Source organism: Fringilla coelebs, assembly GCF_963513975.1.
Source record: "Fringilla coelebs genome assembly, chromosome: 16".
In the NCBI taxonomy this organism is placed as follows: domain Eukaryota; kingdom Metazoa; phylum Chordata; class Aves; order Passeriformes; family Fringillidae; genus Fringilla; species Fringilla coelebs.
In genome coordinates, this window is record NC_140042.1 from 14,412,729 (window position 1) to 14,436,991 (window position 24,263).

General features: G+C 51.8%; 2 protein-coding genes across 2 annotated transcripts in view; one reads left to right on the forward strand and one right to left on the reverse strand.

Moving 5' to 3' along the window:
• Positions 1–322: 322 nt before the first annotated feature.
• Positions 323–18,742, reverse strand: ANKS3 (ankyrin repeat and sterile alpha motif domain containing 3). Its single transcript, XM_084216268.1, has 18 exons — positions 18,701–18,742; positions 13,820–13,920; positions 13,518–13,693; positions 12,832–13,030; positions 12,500–12,621; positions 11,598–11,679; positions 10,767–10,902; positions 10,283–10,441; positions 9,096–9,221; positions 8,551–8,669; positions 8,085–8,252; positions 7,501–7,625; positions 7,096–7,237; positions 6,407–6,579; positions 5,119–5,234; positions 4,142–4,225; positions 3,611–3,706; positions 323–3,362 (listed from the first exon to the last, which is right to left on the reverse strand). Exons 3-17 carry the CDS (start codon positions 13,685–13,687, stop codon positions 3,624–3,626), a joined length of 2,004 nt encoding a protein of 667 aa, XP_084072394.1. The 5' UTR covers positions 13,688–13,693; positions 13,820–13,920; positions 18,701–18,742; the 3' UTR covers positions 323–3,362; positions 3,611–3,623.
• A 185-nt stretch (positions 18,743–18,927) lies between these two features.
• Positions 18,928–24,263, forward strand: part of DNAAF8 (dynein axonemal assembly factor 8) — a gene marked incomplete at its 3' end in the record, with an annotated part of 92,942 nt that continues 87,606 nt past the window's right edge. Inside the window, exons 1-3 of the mRNA XM_084216599.1 lie at positions 18,928–19,013; positions 20,810–20,969; positions 24,084–24,197. Of these exons, the coding sequence (XP_084072725.1) occupies positions 20,823–20,969; positions 24,084–24,197 (261 nt within the window). The 5' untranslated portion in view covers positions 18,928–19,013; positions 20,810–20,822. The remainder of the gene's footprint in view (positions 19,014–20,809; positions 20,970–24,083; positions 24,198–24,263) is intronic.

The following is a 24,263-nucleotide window of genomic DNA, read 5'->3' on the forward strand; positions in this document are numbered from 1 at the left end:
TCGTTCCCATCACATTCCCTCCTTTCACGAGTCCCCTCCAGGCAGGAGGAAGCAGCTGGGATGCTCCAGGAGATGCCCACGGACACAGGAGGTTCTCCAGACCCTGCCCTTCCCCGACGGGCTGGGGGAGCCTCTCCCAGTGCCTCAGGGAGGAGCTGCCTCGAGCACACAAAGCAGAGAGGCTCCACCAGCCTGGAGTCACGGTCCTGGATCGATGGAACCCCCACGAGACCAATTTACACATTAACTCTCTTTTCAGATGTAAATAAATATTTATTTTTCAACAAGCAGAGCCTGCTGCTTCTGTCTGCTGCAGGGGAGGGAAAGGGCTGGTGGGCACAGACAGCTCAATCTCAGAATGGAGGGGAGGGTGGGGGCAGGGGGGGAGAAGAACTTTAAAGCCCATTCCATCTCACCCCTGCCATGGCAGGGACACCTTCCACTGTCCCAGGAGCTCCAAGCCCTGCCCAGCCTGGCCTTGGGCACTGCCAGGGATCCAGGGGCAGCCACAGCTGCTCTGGGCACCCTGTGCCAGGGCCTGCCCACCCTCACAGGGAACAATTCCTAATTCCCAATATCCCATCCAGCCCTGCCCTCTGGCAGTGGGGAGCCATTCCCCTGTGTCCTGTCCCTCCATCCCTTGTCCCCAGTCCCTCTCCAGCTCTCCTGGAGCCCCTTTAGGCCCTGGAAGGGACTCTGAGCTCTCCCTGGACTCCCACAGCCCCCAGCCAGGCAGTGCTGGGAGCTGAGGCAGGCCCAGGCCCCTGAGCCGGCAGCCTCCTGGCAGAGTAGGCTGGAAAACCCTGTGTGCATTCCTGATTGCCCTGCAATAATAAATCAGGGAACTCATTCAGGAGGCCCCAGCTCCCTCCAAAGATACCCACACACCACACACAGGCTTCTCAGCTTTTATTCATTTATCCAAATCAGCAAATGCTATTTTTCCATGGACAGCTCCTCTTAGGGTAGCACCAGACTCCTGCTGCCTGCACAGCCCCCCTAGCTGCAAGGAATCCTGCTTCACATCCTGCAGGTAAGGAATTGCCTCCTCAGGGAGAGGTGGTTGTCAAAGATCCCCTCTCAGCTGGGCCCTTGGGTGCTGTCACAGCCCTTGTTGAAGCCTTTACACCTGCAGCACCTGCTTGGGGCCTTTTTCCTTCACACAGACACTGCCACATTTTCCCCCTTTTCCCAGGCATTCTAGTCTATTGGATAGACCCTGTTAATCCCCAAACTTCCTTGATTCCAGGCTCAGACTTAGCAAAGCAAGCCTTAAATCCCTGTAGTCACCTTCCAGCCACTGTTCTGCATAGCCCCCTGCAGTGCCCCGAGGCACTGCTGAGCCAGGGCTTTCCCCTTAGGAGTTTTTTTGGGAGGTTTGCCTTACATTCAAGGGAAACAGCACTAGCACCCCCATATTACTGCAGCCAGAGGCACCACCAAGGCTAGGGAGAGACCTTGGAACTCCCCAGTGACAGGGAATGAGGGACAAACCCTGAACACTGCTCCCAGCACAGCCTCAGCCCTCGGAGGAGTTTCCAGGGGTGCTGCATGAGGAGAATTCCCTCACCCCAAACAAACTCTTCAAGGTGAAGCTCGTGCAGCCTCACCCTGCAGCTGGCACTGGATGCCCATGTGCTCCATGGCATTTGTTCAAGATGAAAAAACAGTTCCCTGTGCTGAGAGTGGGAGGCAAGCACAGGCAGGAAGCAGCCCCCAGAGTGGGGGACACTGCCAGGCACATGGGGGCACAGCCAGGAAGCACAGACACTGCAGGCAGACCAGTTGTCACCCCTGCCTGAAGGGACACAGGCAGCTCATCAGAGGGGGTGACCAGCTGAAAAGATGGAGCTGGATGGGTTTTTGTATTTGGGATCTGTGCCCAAAGTCCAAATAGCACAAGGAACACACAGTTCCATCCTCTTCCCAAAGGGATTTATCCTGATCATCACTCATAGACTTCAGATTTTGATTGTTGTGTTTTTCCCCCTTAGAGGATTCAGGAATAAACAGGAACAGAGTCACTGGAAACCACCCTACACCAAGGTCCCTGGCACCCTCACCCACTCCCAGGGACAGGCCTGTCCTTGGCAATGCCCACCCACCAAGGCCCTGGCAGAACTCCTTCCCAGCACTAAAGCCTGCACGTCAAAGGCAGGCAGTGCTGAGGAGCAAAGCCTGGCACCACAGCTCTGTCTGGACTGTGGTTCCTTTGCCCAGCTCCCATGGGCACAGAGCTATCCCTGCTCCTGCTCTGCTGCCTTGGCACTCCCCTGCTTGCCAGAGGCAGGGGAAGCTCAGCAGTCGCAGCTCTTCCTTCTCTCTCTCCTGTCTTTCCAGGGGATCCCTGCCTTGCTGGGATCTTGGCACACCAGGCCAATGACCTCTGCCATAGAGCACTGACCACAAAGCCAAGTTCCTGGGGATGGAGTAACAGTGATGTCCTGCTTCTGGCCAGGACAGGGTTCATTTCTGCAGGACCAGGACCTCTCCTGTACAGCTCTGTTATTACTGTTGTTGCTGTTACTGTTCCTTATCTCATTGCGGTTTCCAGTAAAATGCTTTTATTTCTACCAGTGATCATCACCTTCTGTGCCTGCAGTTCTCCTCTCCATCCCACCCCAGGGGAGAGGAGGTGAGGAGGGGGAGTGGGTGAGTTGGGAGTGTTTCAGTGAATGCCATTCCTAAACCACCAGTGTGATCACACCCAGCCCCTGAGGACAGCAAGAACCCAAAGTGAACCAGAGTGGGCTGGTTGGAGGAACAGACTTTGAAGCCCAGATCTGGGGTGGCAGTAGAGCAGACATTCCAACTAGGAACAGGGCTGCAGTTTGAGCTCCACTGCAGCTCAAAGAGCCAAACATCAAACTCCACTCCCTTCACCTCTCCACAACAAACTGCCTTTTTTATGGCCTCAGATCCATTCTCTGGGCCAATCCCCATGGCACAAGAGGAGCCAGGGACACATTTCAGAGGCCCTGGGGAGCTTGGGATGCAGAAAAGGATAATAAATTGATTGCTGTGTGCAACTGTCATCTTTCTACCACCACCCAGACCTGAACAACAAGGGCTGCAAGAAGCTTAAGGCAGACAAAACTTCTAGGCTTGGGGCTTTTCCTCCAAACCTAAACCTTTCAAACAAAGATCCTGAGAGCCTTGAGTCAGGCCCCAAGAGCAGCTGGATGTTGTCCTCTGCTGTCCCTTCTCCTCCCAGCTGTGTTCTCTGGTGGCCACGGCCTCCTCGGTGCCCTGCCAGCTGTGGTGGCCCTCGGCAGAGCCGCGGTGCTGCCGGCACGGCCCCGTGCTCCCTCTCCCAGGCACACTCAGCTTCCGGGTGGAACAGTCACCCGACGTCAGAATTCCTGCAGCCACCAGGAGAAAGGGACAGTCACCCTCTGCTGGGACACAGGGACAAGGGGGCTACAGATTTTCCAAAGGGAGAACCAACCAGAGGGCACACAAGAATGGTGTGTGGGCTCCAAGCAAGCTCTGGGCATGTGGAAGTGAGGGATGGTGTCCCCTCAGTGCCACCGCCTGGGACTGGCAGTGAGGGACGGTGTCCCCTCAGTGCCACCGCCTGGGACTGGGCAGGGCAGCTGTTCCCACTCACCCTCCTGGCTCGGTTATGGCTTTGGCCAGCTCTGCCCGCTCTGCCCCAGGGCTTGGAGCCTTTGGAGGTTTTGAGTCACAGTCTGCAGAGCTTTTCCTGAGGACAAACCAAAGGGAAAAAGAAGCATTAGGAAGGGGCCAGGAAGCAGGAAAGAACAGGCTGCCCTCAGCCACTGCTGTGCTGCCTTCCTGCTCTGAGGACAGGGGTGTCTCTACTGTCTGTAAGTAGCTGGGACAATTTCCTGTCACCAGTAGAACAGGACACAGGATTTGGGAACTACTTCCCCAGCAGATCTCACCACCGTGCAGGAGATGCAGGGACCACCCCCCACCTCTCAGCCTGGACCTGCCACCAGGGGATGATGCAGAGCCCAAGATCTGCAGCAAGAACAGCACCAACTCCAGAGCCTGGAGACTTCCCCGAACAAGCAAGGATTCTCCCAACAACAACTCCAAACCACCAAACCCCACCCAGCCATGCCTCCCCCAGCACAACAGTTCCTCCACATGCCCAGAGTCCTTCCCAGCTTACCCATCTCTCCCACACACTCCTCCAGCACAGCTGACAGCTCAGGCAAGCTCAGGGACTTCAGGGAAGGTGGCCACCCTTCCAGCACTGCAAGGACAGGGACACAGTTAATCCATCTGCAGTTCTCTGGGACAGAGCACACAAGGGGCTGGTGTTGCTGGGAAGCATCCCCAGCCAAAGGGATTCCAGTTAGGGCCTCTGAATCAGATAGGAAGAGAGCTGGAGCTGCCTGTGCCAAACTGAGGGGTTTTCTGGCAATTCTACCACTTAGGAATTTATGTTTTTAGACTGGCTGGGTTGTTTATTAAAAGAATTTCAAAGGGATTGACTATAGTGGACAGAAATCAACAGGATCTCTGCTTATCTCACTTCTAAGACACAGGCAGCAAAGAACAGGTCACTAGGAACATGTCACAGGCAGCAAGATAATAGAATCTCAGAATCATGGAATGATTTAGGTTGGAAGGGACCTCAAAGCCCATCCCATTCCACCCCCTGCCATGGATATGGACATCCTTCACTAGACCAGGTTGCTCCAAGTTCCCTTCAACCTGGCCTTGAGCACTTTCAAGGATCATTTACCAGCTCCTAGGGATAAGGAGCTGCTGGGTCAGGCCTGCCCAGCCACAGAGGTTTGTCCCATGGATCCAACAGCAAAATCGCCAACCTGGGTTAGGGAACCAACCACCCTTTCTGGTTCAGACCCTGCTCCAGTGCACAGGGTGGTAACAAACCCAAGGTGCAGCCACAGGTCCCTGAAGCAGGGCTGTCACTGGGGCCTGTGCTACACCTCTGCCCTTTTAGCGAACGCCTGCCAGACCCCAAAACTTGCTGAGAAACTCTGCAAGTTCTACTCCAAATACCCTGAGAGCAAGAATTCAACTCACTCTAAGAGTCTGGCTGCTCAACCATTCCCAATGGTCTGACTTTCAGCAAGGAAAGGCAAGCAGGGCTTTGCCCTGGGCTCTCCTGGGGCTCACCTGGGCGCTCCCCGGGCCGCTCGCTCTCCCCGGTGCCGCGCTGCTCCCGCGTGTCCGGTGCTCCCTCGCCCGGCCGCTCCGGGGCCAGCCGGGACGACAGCTCTGCCTGGCAGCTCCTGCCAAACCACAGCCAGGCCATCAGCAGGACAGGGACAGGCTGGCAGTGACACTGCACATCCTACAGCCTGCAGTTCCTGCCTGGGGTGCCTGGGCAGCGCCTCTAAGGCCCTGGGGTACAACCTGCTCCTTGCTGCTTCCCGGGAGGAGGGAGTGGCGCCTCAGCCCAAGCCTGGGGTGCTGGCACTGCTCAGCTCCCAGCCACTGCTCCCTATCTGCAGCCACAGCCAGCTCTGCCCTGGGCACAGAGGAGCTGTGGGGGGACAAGACAAGGAGGGGCTGGGGTGAGCAGCAGGAAGCCCAAGCCAGGGGCTGTGCTGGTCTGTGGGAGACTCAGGCCCAATCCAAGGTTTCTAATGGGCAAAGGAACCGACCTCAGGAGAGGTATGAGGGGCACCCAGGTTCTCAGGCTGTCATCACCATCCCACCAATTCAAGCTGTGTATGGTTCAGAACATGACAGGGCCTTTCTACAGCAGCCTCAGCACCTCAGTCAGGGGGAAAAGCCAGGCTCTGCCCCTTGCAGTGGGAATATTGCTCTGCTGAGCTTCTGGATCCAACTTCAGCTCACCCTGGCTTGGAAGCCAGCAGACCCCACTCTCTTGGGCTAGGATCCATAAGCAGCAGGATTTATGCCACTTTCAGGGATGTCCCTATTGTATCACTGGACAGAACAAGGCCCATGAGAGGAGTCTAACTGGGGCACAGAGACAAGCACCACAAAAAGGAGTAGTAGTAAAAGGAGTGACAGGAGGTTATTTAGATTATTCTGCCAGCTGTCACAGAGTTGCAAGAAAAATACTCTTCCCTTGTGAGTTACTGCACATTCCTTTGCCAGGGTATGGGTTAAAAACTCCTCCTTGTATTCAAAAAGGTCCTGATCACCAAGTCTTACCCTGGGTAGGCACAGCCTCAGTCTTTTGGTTCCTTCTAGTTGAAACAGGAGCACCCCAGCACCCCCAAAAAGGCCACTTCCAGCTCATGCATCTGAACCAAGCTTCACATGTGCTCCCATGGCTGTGGCCTTTCACTAGGGAAAGTCAGGATCCAAATGTGTTCAAGTGCCAGGTGAGCTCTCCTGCCTTACCCTGAGCATCACCTGTAAGGCTGCCAATATGACCCCAAATCCTATTTCCCAGCAGTCTCAGTGTCCCTTCCCAGGAATGACTTACTTGATCTGATCCAGCAGGACTCCAGCATCTGTAGTGATGGCCTGAGCCTCTCTGAGCTGGCACTGGATGGCATTCCAGGTCTCATCCCGCTCCATCAAACAGCTCTCAGCCACTGCACGCAGCTTCTGCTCCTGGCACACCTGGCCCTTCATCACCTCCACCTCTTCACACCTCTGCAGCAGAGCACACTGGGGATCAGGCTGGGAGCACTGAACATCTCTCGACTCTCTGCTCTTTTAATGCCTCAGGCAGCCAGAATATTCCTTTCCAGGAGGAAAGGAAGCTGAATGAAGCTTGTACACTGAGTACAGGTTCTCTCCACACTAAGCCTAGCCCCACAGTTACAATTCCCCTTCCTCTCTGTTTACAAAGTTACTAATGAGTCCAAATCTCCCAAAACAACACAAATCTGTTCACCGAGACTGCCCCATAAAAATGACACAGCTGGGAAAGAGTAGGAATTTGATTCCTGCCCTGGCTCCTATAGTTCTCAGTTGGATGGGAACCAGAAAGAAGGAGCACCAAGGATGAGGAGTGGGTAAGCTGTACTTGTGCCTTTTGTATACCAAGCATGTCCACTGTAAGTCGTGGCTTGAGGTGAAGGAAAAACCATCAGAGGCACAACAAAACCACGTCACTGATCGCTTCCTGCGGGGCGTAGGGCCCTGAGGAGCTGGCAGCAGCCTCACCTTGTGCAGCTGGATGGCCAATTCCTGCATCTCCGCCTCCAGCCGATCGGCGTAGGCCAACTCCAGCGCGTCGCTGGGCGGGCGGGCGCTGCTGTGCCAGCGCGCGATGGCCGAGGTCATCTTCCTCTTGGGGCCAAACAGCCTGGGGGGATGGAACCAACACGGGTCAAGCCCTGCACCACCTGTCCCTGAGCACAACAGGACACCATGAGCACCTCTGCAGTGTCTGGTCTCTCCAAGGTACCTCCAGAAGCAGGAGCGTGTTACAGCTGAGGACACAGGGATGTCAAACTGTGTGGGAGGCAGCCAGAAGAGAGCAGCCCTCCCCAGCTAAACCTTCCTGACCAGGCTGAACGTGGTTTGCAGGGGAAGCTGGGAGGGACAGGACAGGACAGACACACTCACGTGATGCCTATTTCCTTCAGGTCACTCTCTGTGAGGGTCAGGAAGATCCGGAGGTCCACGTCCTGCTCCTCAAACACTTGCAGGTACTTCAGGCACCCAATCTCCTCAAGGAATGTTGCCAGGTCCTGCAGCCCAGACAAAAGAAACTTAGTTACACCCTCTCAACAAAAGCACCACCATTACTCCTAATTATAAATATTTGCTTCCTCATGCTGTTGTAACACCTTTCTGGGTTCCAGCAGCAACTACAACTTCTTGTGGTTCCCTGCCCTTCTCCACAGTCACACACCGGCACTGGCCTCTGCTGCAGCCACGCCTCTTCTAACAAGTGCAGAGCAGAATGACACAGAATCAGCTACACCAGCCCACCCCACTGCCAGGTTTGATAGCCCACCCACAGGCCTGAAGGGTCTAGGAAACCCCTCCCAGCAACAGCAACATCTCAGCAAACAGCTCCTCTACAAGAAACTGGTGTTTCACAAGCATTTAAGTTTGGAATACAAGGTGTTTCCAAGGTGGTAACCTTGGAAAAGCCTCCCACAGCTGGCACAGTGACAGAGCCTGCAGGACAAGTCTGTGGTTACCTGGGGCCCTGTGTAGGCCGGGGGCTCAGGAAGGACCAGGTGCTGGCAGCAGCCCCCAGCCTTCCCCAGGCAGTGGCTCCACTGGCTGTCACTGTTGCTGTAGCGGGCCTTGCCCTTAAAGCTCTTGGCTTGTTTCCGACTTGGGGGGCTGTTGGTGTGGTCAGAGTCCTGGAAAAGAAAAAACCACCCACAGAATGGAAAGGATGATTGTGCAGAGATGCCAGAATCAGGGAGGCTAACAAGTGCAGGCTCCTCCAAGACCTAAAGGCCCTTTTGTACTGCAGCCCCAGAGCTGCCTTGACCCATGTGAGCTGCGAGTAACCTCCAACCTCTTCCCCTTCCTTGGTTTTCCTGTCCCTGGAAGAGCCTTTCCTCACCCAGCCTGGCCTTACAGGCTCCCATGAGAGTAGAGTCTCCCAAGGGTGAAAGCACTGCCCAAGCTGAAAGCAAAAAAAAGAAAATCCACCTCATTGCTTTCCAAGGAGCCTTCACTGCTGACTCCTGGGATTCTAATTAGGCATTCACTGCTGCTGCTGCTGCTGCTCCTGATGGTTCCCAAGCTGTTGCTGGACAAAGCACTATCCTCTGGAAAGGAACAGGAAAAAAATATTGAAGTACAACTTGGTTACATTCTGGTTCTGTTGCACAACTACCAGCAAAGCCTCCCGGAGGTGTAAAGGAAGGTGAGATTCAGAGCAAGGCTTCACATGCAGCACTCAGGACAGAAGATGATCCTGAAGCAGAGATTTCACATCTGATCCCCAGCACTCTTCTTTCCCAAAGTCTGTTTGCCACCAGAGACACTTCTGGAAACAGCCATGCTCTGTCTTCATCCCACCCTCCTTCAGACTATTTGTACAAATTGATGAAATTGAGCTTTATCTCCTGTAGCTAAACCATCCCAGCCCTCCCTCAGGACAGACATTCCAATCTCAGCATCTTAGTGGGAAAGGAAGCCAAGGCCTGGACTCTCACCCAGGTGTGTACCACATTTCCGAGACAGTGACTCACCCCTGCTGCTGCTGCTGTCCACGTCCAGCTCGTTGATCGGGGAGGTGACGTCTCTGTACCGGATGACACCGGGCACACAGCTGCCATCATTGCTGAAGGTGACATAGCCCTGAGGGGGCACCTGCTCTGTGTGCAACCGGGAGGGAGAACAGAAATTAGGATGCAAGTTAATCAGGGAGGCTCCTGCAGAAAATGTAACCCCTTCTGGATCTGAAAATAACCAAAATGAGAGACTCTGCTCACAACTGACAAGTTTCATTCTAAAAAGCACAGAAAGCACCTGAGAAATGCAGGTTCCTGCAGTTCCCTCACATGAGCACACGAACTTCATTTACATGCTTACATTGAAAGAAAGTCAGAGAAAACACCTTATCGCAGAGATGTACCTTAAACAGCAGCTTCCAGCACTCCCTCTCCTTGTTATACTCAAATTATATATATTATACTCAAAAAGGGGAGAAAGAGCTGCTTAGGAGAGCAGCCCTGCACACCCTGCAAAACCAACCCTCCTGCAGTTGTGCTAAAACACCCACTGGCATTTAAGAAGCTGACAGTATCATTCCAATACAGCCTGGGGGATAACACAGACTCACAGACTTGCGTTTAAGAGAATGAACTGAGCTTTGAACATGTTTCAAGTCCATAATCTTGGTTATTCTAGGCAACCAGTCTGAGAAATACTTGTGACAGACAGCAAAACAAACCTCCTAGCACTGCATCAGGATGTCTAACTGGGATCATCTTTCTCTTGGTCTATTGCAAAGGTTTTGCAATTTCATTTTTAGAAGCATTTCAAGCATCAGGGAAGGCAAAACTCACAAGTTCATTCTTACGGTCATTGATTTCTCAGCCGCTGTGAGCACCTCCCTGTCATCAGCTTCAGAAAGGGTCTCAAACTTTTGAGCCTGCCTAAAAAGTGAAACTGAACTGTTCTCAAGAGTCAGGGGAACAGTAGTTGAGGTGAGAGCAGAAAAGTATCCCACTTATTGATATCCAGCCTTGACAAAAGAGTTCAGGGGGTTTTCTTTCTAACTCAAGAGACTGGACAGTGAACACCTTCATACAAAGCTATCTTTGTTCTGTACAAACCACACATGAATCCCAACAAATCAAACTGGACAGCAGGAACAGGTGCAGTGCATTTGAGGTCTCAGGGGACTGTCCCTCAAGCTCCCAACTCTCCTCACCATAGCAAGACTGCTTCCTTCCCCCAAGGCCAATTGCTGTGATCTTGGCCAAGGCCTGGGGCCCCTCATGGATGCTGGGACCCTTGGTCCTACGAGCAGGTCTCTGTCTCTGGGGAGCAGAATATGATTCATCTGAAGAACTCAGCTCCTCATAGTTGCCTGTAGTTCAAACACAGGTTGTTAGCAGCACAGCAAGTCATTTGCCTGTTTTACTTGCTACTGGTCCTATAAGTGCAGTAGAAAGAAAAATAGAAATGTTAAAGAGTGAGGGTGGAACAGCTAACCTAGGTCAGAAAGGGGCCAGCAGACAAGAGTTGTTGGCTTCATGCCTCTTTCATCCTCAGAAAAGCTGGAATTTCCAGGATAGAAATTCAGGTAGAAATTTTCCAGGTAGCACTACCCCATCTACACAGTATAACATACTTTCAAACTATCAAACACCTCACTTCAGGTTCCATCTTAAAATGGAACAAACATGTGTTACCTGGACCTCTGCAGAAGACCTTGGGCACTGGGGCTGCATGCAAATCTATCAGCCCCACAATCTTGGTGTGGCCATACTTCATGGCCAGGGTCCGTGCTGTGGCTCCAGTGTTATCTCTGACATCTGCCTTCACTCCCTGCAAAAAAAAAAAAACCCAAAAAACAAACTGGTTAAGTGCACATGGCAGAGGGCAGTGTAAAAAATATATATGTATTTCAAAAAAAACCCCAAAATTGTCTTAGCTCCTCCATCAGCAATCCAGGCTCACCTTTGACAGACAGTTCAAGCTGCACTAATACCCTGAATGCCTTTCTACTTATCTCCAGTTTTTCCAATTCCTGAATGCCAAATAGCCCAGGGCTCTTGTGCATTGCCACTGGGAACAGGTTTGTTTGATCTGAAGTGTTTTGCATTGCTGCCTCCTTCTGGCAGTAAGCTGGACCAGTCAAAGGGGATTTAAACCAAACTGTGTAAGAGCCCTGCATGCTCATGAGCTTCTGGATGCAGATGTCCAGTAGCCTAAGCATGCTAGCCTGTAAACACAATAGAAAAATTACAGCTTCAGTTGTTTTCTAATTCAGTCATTATTCAGTTATATCTGGACAGACAGACCTCACTCCTGTTCCTGCAAGGCCAGTGTAAAATCATGGTACCAGTCTGCAGAAAGCAAAAACTTTGAAAACAGTCCTGAAAGTCTGGGACTTCAGAGGTGACTGTCATCAAGGAGCAAACATAACACTGCCAAAAAAAGCATGGTGTCAAATTTGTGGTAGTTCTTCTGAGGGCTGGAACCAGACTTTCAGCTACACAGAGAACTGTCAGGACACTTACATGATTGAGAAGGTACTGAACAATTATCTCATGGCCAGAAGCAGCTGCTTCCATCAGAGGTGTGTATCCATACACTGGCTCCCTGAGGAGAGAACACACACATGGACAGGTATAACCACGGCTGAAGTTCTGCCATTCCCTAACAGAGCATTTGCACCCCTCAACCTTTGCTGATCACAGACTCTATGATGTACTGGCTGTCCTGCTGTAGAATTAACTCCCTGTAGAGATTTAGTGTTCCTAAATTGGCTGCACAGCAACAGATTACTCTTCCAGCTGCAGATCTGCCTTTAAGAGCCCAAATCACTTTTGCAGGAGCTAATAAAGTAAGAACCTCTTTTTGCCCTCAGGTAATTCCCCATGCCTAAATGTGTGGTGGTCCCCAAGGCATGGGAATGCAGGGCACACTTCAAAAACCAACCTGAACTCTGAGTATATAAAAAAAAAATCAATAAAAAGACTTACAAAGTGCACTTATTGAGTTCAGAAGGTGTCAGTGTTTAGCTGATAATTAAACAAGCAGTAAATATAACTTCCCTTGATCTTAGTTTAATAAACAGTGACAGTATGGGCAGACTTCAATTTAGTTTGCAGGTCACCTGTCCCTGTATTAGCTGTGCCACATCCTGAGGTACAGGGGGAAGACAAAAGCAGGTGTCTGCTGGAGTGTGTTCATCTGCCACCTGTTGCTTTCATACCAAACGACAAATGACAACGAATGCTTTCATGAATGACAAATGACAATGAAATGACAATGAAATGACAATGAAATTACTGCCGACCAGGGGTTTATGTACATGAAACCCTAATCACAGTTCTTTTATTTCTGAGACCTGCCTTTTACAGCTTTCCCAAAACCCTCCGATTTTAAGGATTCCCACACGAAATGACAGATTCCTTACTTGCAGTTGGCATTTGCCCCATTCTCGAGTAAGAATTTGACCATCTGCTGGTGCCCGGCACTGGTGCAGTGGAACAAGGCAGTCCAGCCATGGATGTCCTTCATCTCTAGCTCTGCCCCTTGCTGCAAGAGAACAGACAATATTCTTTACTGCATTTGCTCTGCTCAGGCTTTCAGCCACTGCCCCTTTATGCTGGGACACCAGGAGTTAAATTAAATCCCACCACAAAGCAGACCTCACAACAGAACACAAAGTGGCAGCTTGTGGATCATCCCACCCTGAGCATTTAAACCACGTGCTGTGGCTTTACCTGTGTTTTATGGGATACACACCTGTAGAAGGAAGTAAGCCACACTCTCATTGCCACAGCTGGAGGCCAGCATGAGGGGAGTCTGGCCTTCTGGGGTGGGGATGTTCACGTTCACTCCCGCTTCCAGCAGCAGGTGCACGATGTTGTCATGGCCAATGTAGGAAGCATACATGAGTGGGGTCCAGCCCCCACAGTTCCTCTGGTTCAAATCCAGGTCTCCACTAAGGAACAGAAGAAAGAAATCACATGAACTACTGTGCTGGAGCTGTGGACCACAGCTGGCTTCTGCAGACTCTTGTTATCACCTAGCACTGAAGTCCGCATGGGAATTTCTACTGGCTCCAGCAGAACCTCCCCCAGATTGCAGAATCACAGAATGCTTTGGGGTAGAAGGGACCTTAAAGACCACCTCATTCCACCCCCTGCCACGGGGGGGACAGACCTCCTACTAGAACACTAAAGAGGTCAATTTTATCAGCAGATTTGCCACTGGAAACGTCCTGCCAAGAACCCTTTGGGAGTCCCAGTGATGTCTTGCCCCGACCAGTGTGGCACAGGTGACAAGTGGACCTGCAGCAGGTGGCACCCAGCCGTGGCACCGGTGACAAGCACACCTGCAGCAGGCGGCACCCAGCCGTGGCACCGGTGACAAGCACACCTGCAGCAGGTGGCACCCAGCCGTGCCCCGCCCAGCCCAGCCCCTCTCACCGCTGGATGCACTCCTGCACCACTTGGTACTGCCCGACGGAGGAGGCCGTGTGCAGGTCCAGGGGCACGTCCAGCTCCTCGCGGCACAGCACGGGCCCCACCCCGTGCCACATGGAGAGGCTGCGGCTCAGCAGCTCCGACTCGCTGGCCTCGTCGCTCAGCTCCGACATCCTGCCCTGAGGAGCCAAACCAGAGCACAGCACTCAGCTGCTGATCCCTGCTTTCCATACAATTAGAGCTCCACGCTGCCACAGGCTTGGAAGGTAAGGCCAGCTCAGATGTGTGGGGTTTCCAATTCTTACCTCAATTTTGATTGACTCCTCAGTGCAAAGCAATAACTGCTGCTGAGAAGATTTTGCTGGAAGTTTTCTCTTGCTGTAGAGAACTCTGGGATTCCAATACACTGGAAAAATAAAAAGGCAATAATGCTCAACCCCACATCTTTCAAATCTCATTTTAAGACTGCAGAGGCAGTGGCTTCATTTCCTCCCTGTCTAATCCAAACATGCCTAAGGCAGCTTTGAATAACCTCAGCAAGAGAAAACTAAACATCTATTTAAGACCTGAAGGTAGGTTTAGTGTTTTACAAAAGGATGTAATTCTTGCTCTGCATGTTCTATAATGCAGGGAGAGAATTAAGAATTCATGTGTCAAACATTCCTGGTCTTGTCCATCTGTCTTGCATTACAGGATGGTCCTGATTAAATTAAGACACAGTCACTAATAATGACAACTGCCCACTGCTCCCAAAACCACTCTGTCACCTGAAGAGGGTGCACCCTCCACTGTCATCAGGTTGTAAGCAGATTGTTTCTACCATTTATTGTTTCAGCCCTTCAGGGGCAGCCCAGCCCCAGCTCAGTGAATCCTGGAAAATGCTGAAACACTGGGAGCAGCAGCACACCTACCCATTCGTTATCCAAGCACACCCCCTCTCCTGCAGACACAACTTAATTACACAGCTCCTCCAGCTCCAGGACTGCCTGAAAGGTTTATCCCAAGCCTGGCCTTAGGGAGCAACTGCAGACTAATCATTTGAACCTCTCACAGGAGAGGGTTCTTGTCTGGCACTCCATGAAGTGCTGCTCAGCACAGCTGCATCCAGCAGCTGAGGGCTTCAGCTGCAGCTCCAGGACACAGAATCCAGCCTCCAGCACAGAATCTCAGAGTGGTTTGGGTTGCAAGGAACCACTGGGTGTCATCTCACCCAACCTCTGAGCACATTACACAGGGCTGTGTCCAGGTGGGTTCTGAATATCTCCAGGGAAGGAGATCCACAGCCCCTCTGGGCAGCTCGTTCCAGGTAATCCCATGGGAATTGCTTCCCACTCCCTGCAGTCTCACTGCCCACCATACAGCACTCCTGGGGCTTGCCTGGTCCCTCTACATAAGCTAAGCCAACATAAAGTCCTTCTTCCTGGTAACTTCTCACCAATTTAACTCCTTGGATTCATTCTGGGGTCGGGCAAATGCCAAATGAGGAATAAAAGAGAGCAGGAACAGGTCTTTCAGCAGCAGCTGCTCCTCAGATTCCCTCAGCTGTAACATTTCAAGACCATACTCCTGTTTTCTGAGCAACTGGGAGTCTTTGCCTTGCAAGCGCCAGCCCTATTTCTTACGAGAAAACACCTTTCATTCATTCCTACCTCTTCACTCCCCACCTGGATCCTTTCTCTCCCACCCTCCTTTTCTTCCCCTCCTTCATTCTCAGCTTGTTAAGACTACAAAAGCCCTATCTATTTCATTCTATCAGCTGGTAAGAAATTATTTCCCTTAAAAAATATCTGCAAAAGCACCTGCTTTGCCTGACAGCAGCAACTTGCAGTGCACTGGGCAACCCAGAGGCCTCAGATAGGAATAAGGGCCTGTACACCTCACAAACAAAACACAAGGAGAGCTAAGTGGATTGAAGTGGATCATAAGGGGCAAAGTAGGAGTTTCTCACAAAAACAGATTAAAGCTGCCCCAGGTAGGCCAAAATGCAGTGAGTGAAAGGAGGTAGAACCCAGGGCAGTTTATAGAAGCACATTTGGGTGCAAGTCTAGCTCGTTGTTCTCTACCCTCCTTGTTAATTTGGTACATTAATTATAAACCACTCAGGTGTTTGGTCTTTGTCAGAATCAGCCACTCTCAGGTGCAAGTTACCAATGCAGCCTTGGTGAGGTGATCCACAGTCAGCAGGGCAATAAGGACAGGACAGAACAGAACATCCAGGACCTTCAGCCTCTTACACCTCCCCTGTGCTCTGCCTACATATCTGCTTTTTATTTTTTAAATCTCTGAGATGTCCCCTCAGACTGAACTTTAGCAGGTTGTCAGCTCTGCAAGCATCTAAGGACAGCTGCTCACAATCTCCAGGACAACAAGAGTGATCAGAACCTCAGGACTGAAATGAAAAGACCTGAATGAAATGAAATCAGGGTTGTCTGGTGCAAAGAGGAGGAGTCTGGAGGGGACATGTGACACAAGCATCCAATACATAATAATCCATCATATCATGGAATACCAGGATGGTTTGGGTTGGAGGGACCTCAAAGCCCATCCTGTCCCACCCCCAGCCATGGGCAGGGACACCTTCCACTATCCCATGTTGCTCCAAGTCCTGTCCAACCTGGCCCTGGACACTTCCAGAGATCCAGGGGCAGCCACAGCAGAACCTAAGAAGTTCAAGTCATTGCAGAGAACATTTTAAATAAAGCCCACAAAAATCCCTGTAAAAGTAAACATGAGAGTACTGAGGGACAGCAGGTTACTAAAAATAAGTTTGACCAAGACCTCCTGAACATTCACAGGCTGTTCCCCTGCTTTGGGACAGAGTGACAAGTTCACACTTGTTAGAGGCCTCCTTCAGCTCTGCTGTCCTGCTTTCAGCTGGGAGAGAGTTCACTGTCTTGCCAGCAGCTGGCACAGGCTGCTTTTGGATTTAGGATGAGAAGAATGCTGATAACACACTGATGCTTTGGTTGCTGCTATCCAGTGCTTACCCTAAATCAAGGACTTTGCAGCCTCCCATCTGCTAGCAAGGAGGTGCCCAAGAAGCTGGTGGGGGGGAGCTGACCCAAACTGGCCAGAGGGATATTCCATTCCACAGAGTATGGAATTCATGTACTTCCAGTGGCTGGGAGGGGCCAACCAGAGCTTGGACATGGGATGGGAATCAGCAGGTGCTGAGCAACCATACTGCTTTTCAGTTTCTTTTGGGTTTATTTTCTAATTATAATTATTATTATCATTATGTTTTACTTTGCTTCAATAATTAAATTGTTCTTACCTCAAGCCATAAGGTTTTCTACTTTCTTTTCTGATTCTCCTCCCCATCCCACTGGGATGGAGCAGGGAAGAGAAGCAGCCTGGTACTTGGTAACCAGCTGGGGTCAAGCCATGACACCTGTGAGGCTGCTGTTGTTATTATTATTATTAAATTTAATCCATCAGCACTCAGCTATTTATCAGGGTCAGAGCTCTACAGTGTTGGAGCACAGAGCAGGCAGCAAACCCCACACTGCCCTGGATTTGGAGTTTGCTGTTTGAGCAAATCCGAGGGTGGAGAAAAAATAAACTTTGTATGAAAACTGACACAAAAAGCACCCCACTACAATAAATGGGAGGTGATTTGAGAAGCAACCAGCCCCCACCACAGAACAAATGCACCACTGCCTGTTAGTCACCCTCAGCAGGCACTGCTCAGCTCCAGACTCTGCTCAATTCACTCGCTCTCATCCCCTCCCACAAGCACAGGTGACATCCACATGTGCCCTTCTGTCCCAAAATAGGGACACCCAAGGCACGACAAGTGTGGAGGCTGCTGGAGGTTCCAACTGAGCCAGTAAACTGACAATAGAGTCATGGAATATCCTGAATTGGAAGGGACCCCCAGGGATCATCCAGTCCAAGCCCTGGCACAGACCCCCCAACAATCCCACCCTGGGCATCCCTGGCAGTGCTGTCCAAGCACTCCTGGAGCTCTGGCAGCCTCGGGGCTGTGCCCATTCCCTGGGGAGCCTGGGCAGTGCCAGCACCCTCTGGGGGAAGAACCTTTCCCAAAATGCAGCCTGAGCCTGCCCTGCCCAGCTCCAGCCATTCCCTGTCCCTGTCCCAGAGATCAGAGCTGCCCCTGGGGAGGAGCTGCAGCCCCCCTGAGCTCTGCCCTCAGTCTCCTTCTCCAGCTGAACAATCCCAGTGCCCTCAGCTGCTCCTCAGACCCCTCCCCATGCCCAGGTCCCTGCTCTGGACACTCTCCAGCAGCTTTAGATCCTTCTGATATTGTGGTTGCCCTCAGGACTCGAGGTGAGGCCACACCAGGGCAGAGCAGAGGAGGAACACACTCCCCTTCTGCTCCTGACTTTGCTCTAGTTCCACTAAACCAGCAACAACTTATCAGAGAGTAAAAAGCCTCCTCACATCCTTTTTTAGGTGCAATTGTTACCAGATCAGGCACAACAGGAACCAGAACATCTCATTTTTGCAATGTATCCTTCACTGACTGACTGGGTTAGCACAAATCACAGCTGCAGGAACCACACCAGGTTCCTGAGGTGGGTGAGAGAAAACATTCCTGCATCCACTATACTCGAGTTCAATCCTACCCACATCAGCTGAAAATACACAAAATACATCAAGCTCTTAATCTTTTAATGTTTGGACTCAATCACCTTAAAGGTCCTCTCCAAGCTGAGTGATTCTACCCCGAGCGTGTCACTCTCAGGCACATTAAAGCCCATCAAACAACCTCAGGAAAACGAAGTAAGAGGCACAAAAGCATTTGAACAGCCACATTAGGGAGCACAGTGCCCCTGCCAGGGGCCGTGCCCGCCAAGGCAGCGGGACACGGCACCCGCAGGGCTCGGCCCGGGCTCGCTCCGGTCACACAACAACGCACCTGAGGCGAGCCCAGCGGCTGGAGCCGCCACAGCGGCCGCCACACGCCTGTTACCGGACATCTCACAGCGGAACGGCTCCGGGGCCGTTATCCCCACACCTGCCTCCCTCGCGGCCCTGCTAGCAACGCGGCCTCAGCATCGCAGACTTCAGCGAGCGGGGAGGAACCGCTGCGGCCACGGGCACACCGAGTACTGGAAGCGCCCGGGGCCGGCCCCAGAGGTGAGTGCCGCCACCAGCCGCCGCTAACTGCCGCTACTGCCGCTCCCGGCCGCTGTCCCGTCCCAACCCCGCCGCTCCCTCACCTGCGCCCCGGTGAGCGCCGCCGCCGGAACTAGTCCCGCCCGCGCAAGGCATGCCGGGAGCGCCCCCGCCCTCACGGGCCGCGGACTACAACACCCAAGAGCCCCCGCGGCACCGGGCCAATGGGAGGAGCCCGCGGAGGGGCGGGGCGAAGGGCAGCCAATGGGGTTGGGGCTGGCTGCGGGCGGTTGTAGCGAGCAATCCCGAGGACGCGGCCCCGCAGCGCTGTCTCCGGGCCTGCGCTCGTCCCGGTGCCGCCGGTTCGCTGTGCCCGCTGTCCGGCCCGGCCCGGCGCTCAGCGGGGCGGTGGGCGCCGTGAGTGAGGGCAGGGGGGCGGGGCGGGGCCGGGAGCGGGAGCCGCGTTGCCATGGGGACGGTGCGCGTGCGCCCGCGGCCGCCATTGCGGGGCTGTGAGCGGGGCCCCCTCAGGCGCGCCCCGACCCCGGCCCGGGGCTCGCACCGGGGCTGCGGGGGCTCGGCCCCGAGCCCAGCTCTGCCCCCCACCACTGCGGGTACCCTCACGCCTCTCCCTCCCAGCAAACAGTTCTGTGACAAGGAGAAGCTCAGGGTTTCAAGTCTCAGAGTCGTGGAGTCGTTAAGGCTGGAAAAGACCTCCGAGATCATCAAGTCCAGCCTTCGAGCTGCCAGCTCCGTGCCCAGGCTCTCCAGAGAGTGCCTGTTGTGCTACTGCTAACAAGTGCTTGTTTTGGTCTCAGAGCACTGTTTGCTCCCCCAGAGGATGCTGCATTAGCTGACTGACAAGTCAGATCCAGTGTCCATCCATAACCTTGGGATATTTATCTCGGATTTGGCACAGGGAGCCATCCTAGGCAGTTTGTTTTATCCCCACGGGGCTCCTCTGACCCTTGGCAAGCTCTGCCCAGTGTCAGAGCACAGTGCTCCAGCCTTGAGGATTTCCCTCTTTCTTATCTAAGTGAAATTCAGGGTTTGTCTCACACCAACAAAACTACCATAGATGAGGCCTATAAAGTATCTACAGAGGCAATTTGCAAGTTATAAACTTCCCAGGGAGATAGTTGAGTTTAACTGCATGTTCTGAGGAGTGTTCCTGGCCAATGCAGATAACAGTATCAGTGTGATCCCTTGAACAGTGATTTCAGTCCTGAGCAACACTTAAAATAATAAAAATATGATAAAATAATCACATTGTTCCTTCAGTGATGAGCATAAGTCCATGGAATCACAGAATGGCTTGGGTTGGAATATTGAGCACATGTAAGAAACACACAGTCACCAACCTCCCGTGGTCCTTGTGGGTCTCTTCCAGCCCTGGGTATTCTGTGAAACCTCTGAACCAGAAGTCATCTACTCTCATGTTTACCTGCCCAGAAAACCATGTGATTGTAGCATGAAATGTGAAGGTTTTCTCTGAGGGTGAATTTATCTGACCTCTTAGCTCAGCTGCAGTTCCTACTGTGCTGTCTCAACTTCTCATGGACATCAAGGAACAGGAGGAAAGAATCCACTTTAGAAACACTTCAAGAGATCAAAATCCATGGATGTGCCTATTCTTAATTATTTTTTTAAAATAAAAATCCAGTGAAAACAAAAGTAAACATGAATCACATGGAAGGTTCTCTGCCCATGGCAGTTGGGTAGGAGAAAGCCTTTGAGCTCCATTCCAACCCAAACCATTATGGGATTCTATGACTTTGTGGTCATTTTATCTGTCCTTTGGGTAGGGAGGAGGGGAATGTGAGGGAGATTGGGTAGAGGAGTCAGTCCAGCTGAGAGCAGAGGTGACAGCTTTGCTGCCTTTGCTCTCTTCCTGTCCCATCCCTGCAGGCAGAACATGGGAACATGCTTGGAGAGGACACAGTTACAGCACTCTGGCTAAGAATCCCAAAAAATTCTTTATAAATGAAGGGCTAAACTGCCTGGGGTGTGTGTGGTGAGTAGGGCAGACAGTTCTCAGCCCTTTCTGAGCTCAGGTGCAAAGGAATAGCTCCAAAAAAGCAGATTTTAACATTCCCTGCTGGGAGTGCTGGGGATGCCTCTGCTCTGACCACACACACTCTGTCCTTGTTTTTGACTGATGTTATCTCATGTTTGGAGAGCTGTCCTTAAGCTCATCTTTCCTTTGCTTGAAGGAAAGCTGTCCCAATGGCCTCAGAAGCACCAAGTGAGGATGCAGAACATGCAGCTGAGCCTCCTGCAGCTCCTGTGCAGGGGGACAGGACATTCCAGTGGGGAGCCATCCTTGCTGCAGTCAAAGACCAGCTCCCATCCCTGGACTCTGACTCCTCCACAGTAAGCACTGAAATTCTGCCTTTCTTCCCTCTGGATCATGGAAAAAAACCTCTCAAAAGCAAGAGCAGGTGACCTTATCAGGCATTTTGGGGTGGCTGGTGTGGTATCCTGGGTGGGCTGCCTGTCCTGACTATAGAACACTGTGTGTTAATCCACAGCTTTCTGGATTACCCTTAATTATCAGAGTGTAATTACCATCTCCTCTCCCTGTATTCTTTGGATTCTGCCCCACCTGCAGAGCTGCCTCCAGCCCCGGGGCCCAGCACAGACTTGGAGCTGCTGGAGCAAGTCCAGAGGAGGCTCCAGGATGATCAGAGGGATGGAACAGCTCTGCTGGGAGCCAGGCTGAGACAACTGGGATTGTTCAGCCTGGAAAAGAGAAGCTTTGGGGTGATCTCATTGTGGCCTTCCACTGCCTGAAGGGGCTCCTGGAGAGCTGGAGAGGGACTGGGGACAAGGGATGGAGGGACAGGACACAGGGAATGGCTCCCACTGCCAGAGGGCAGGGCTGGATGGGATATTGGGAATTAGGAATTGTTCCCTGTGAGGGTGGGCAGGCCCTGGCACAGGGTGCCCAGAGCAGCTGTGGCTGCCCCTGGATCCCTGGCAGTGCCCAAGGCCAGGCTGGAAGTGACCCTGGATAGTGGGAGGTGTCCCTGCCATGGCAGGGGGTGGCACTGGATGGGCTTTGAGGTCCCTTCCCAACCCACACCATGCTGGTATTCCATGATATTATGGATTATTATGTACTTGATGCTGGTTCTCTACAAGACATGTTGCTTTTTTGTGCTTTTTACCTGCCAAAGAAGCATAATTGCAGAAACCTTTTCATATGAGGTGTGAGACTGAGAGGTGTTGTGCAGTGTTCTTCACTGGTGCAGGTTTTTCACTTGCTGGGTCTGGGCCAGGCAGTTCTTGGCTGCTGAAATCTCTGCTCACAGGACAGCATTGCTCTGGTGCTCCTCTCTAGTCCAAGATGCTCTGGCATCGACTTTTCTGAGGGGATAATGTGTCTCAAGATTTGATTATTAGTGGCATTTTGTCCAAATCAGAACACTGTGTTAATTTTCAAACATGTATAAACTTAAAGAACCTTTTGAGCACAGAAAGAATATCTTTTATCCCAACTTAGTGTAGCCATTAATGGTACAGGGGGAGATTGTGAGATGTCAAAGAGCCAGAAATTCCTCCAGTGTGTATTTATGATTTATGATTTATTATTATTTAATTTAAAATATTAATAATCAATCAACCAAAGCAGTGAGATCAGCTGGATAAAATGTTTATGGGGATTCCATGACTTGGATTCTGCACTTGGATCTGTCACTGTCATGCTGGACAAGCCACATTCCCTCACTGTTCTGAGTTCCCTCTACCTACACTGGTTTAATTCTTTGGAACAACCCTTGCCTGTTAACAAGTGTCTCTGTAGTTCAGATGAAGGCCCAACACTGAAATTATTTGTAGGTTTTCTTGTTGAGTAAATTACAAGCAGGCTAAGCCAGAGAAGCAGCTCCAGATTTTGGTGCCAAACACCATTGAATAACACCAAATCATGCTGAACATTTTTTTCACTCTTTACAATCTCCAAATTCTCTATTTCTATCCCACATGGAAAAGATTTCCTGCAGAAGGAACTGAGGCAATCTGTCTGGCACTTCATTTGCATTCAAAAGATCTGGTTGTGTAATCCCTGTCCTGCTGAGGCTGCAGTTCCAGGGCTGCACCTTTGTCCCAGGAATTTCCACGTGGGAAAGATCCATTCGTGCATCCAAGAGCTGTCACCTGAACGTGCTCTGCTCCCACCTCCAAAAATGGCACTCACAAATGTGTTTTATGCCCTGAAGCCCTTTCTTTACCCTGAAATGCAATTTATTAATAGGAAAGATGTTCTGTTGCAGTTGGGTTTGTGTTAATGACACCAGAGAGGATTCTCTGCAGTGTGAATTCCCAGAAATGCACACTTGCAAAACAAAGGGACAAGCAGGAAAGCTGTGTCCTGACTGCTGAGGAGGTGCTTAATCTCCTTTTGGTGTCCATGCATAAGGATTCATCTCCAATGCATATCTGATGTTTAAAAAAGGGATTTTCAGAGCTATCTAAATGCTGCCCAAACAAACCCAGATGCTGTTTGCATTCTGAACAGGAATCAGGCTCCTGAGGGCAGTGAAAAGCCTTCATGGCCCTGCCTGGCCTCACCTGGGGCTCCAGCAGCTCTATTTAAGCTCAGCTCTGGCCTCTCACTCCCTTTCTCAGTTATGTTAGGGGAGTTTTGGTTTCTAGTTGTGGTCCTGCCTGAGCCAGACTTTCCCCTGTGAATTGAAAGCTTTCAGTCTTGACCTCTGCCCAGCCTCATCACTCCAGTATTGCCCAAGGATCTGGAGCTGTGCCTCAGCCTGGTTGCTCTGTCCTGCTTGTTCCTCTTGGGTGCTGTAGGACTGGGCTTTGCCTGGTGAAGCCTTGCCTTTCCAGTCCCTGAGAATCCCAGAATTATTTGGGCTGGAGGGATCTCAAAGCTCATTGAGTTCCACCCCTGCCATGGCAGGGACACCTGCCACTGTCCCAGATCACTCCAAGCCCTGCCCAGCCTGGCCTTGGGCACTGCCAGGGATCCAGGGGCAGCCACAGCTGCTCTGGGCACCCTGTGCCAGGGCCTGCCCACCCTCACAGGGAACAATTCCTAATTCCCAATATCCCATCCAGCCCTGCCCTCTGGCAGTGGGAGCCATTCCCTGTGACCTGTCCCTCCATTCCTTGTAAATATTGAGCAGCTCTGCTCCTGCCTCTCAGATGGTGAATGAGGTAGTGCAGAGAATCACTTGGGAGTTAGAGAACTTCCCACACTTTCCATTGCTTTTCTCAGCAGGATGTTTGTCATCAGCCTCCAGGGAATTTGATGTTTTACATGTTTTTTACATTTGGAGCTTGCTGAAATGTGGGGTTGGTGACTCTTGGGCTACCAGGCTGTCTAGCAAAGGTGTGACTGCAAGGAAACTTCTTGTCTCTGCACTTCAAGAGGTGCCAACATGGGAGCTGTCACTGCAAACCAGATATTCCAATATCAGTGAGTATTTCAGCCTCCTGCTGATTTTCTCTGCTTTTTCCTGTTTGCAGTCTGACTGTGAGAGTGATGAGGAGCTTTTCATCTTCCAGCGGGACCTGCCCAACTTAATTCCGGACCTGTCGGAGGAACTGATGATGTTTTCCCTGGAAGACTCCCAGGAGCAGGTTGGGACTGTTGTGTGTGGGCTGTCCTGTCACCCCTCTCTTCTGGCTGTCCCCAGTGTGGGCAGC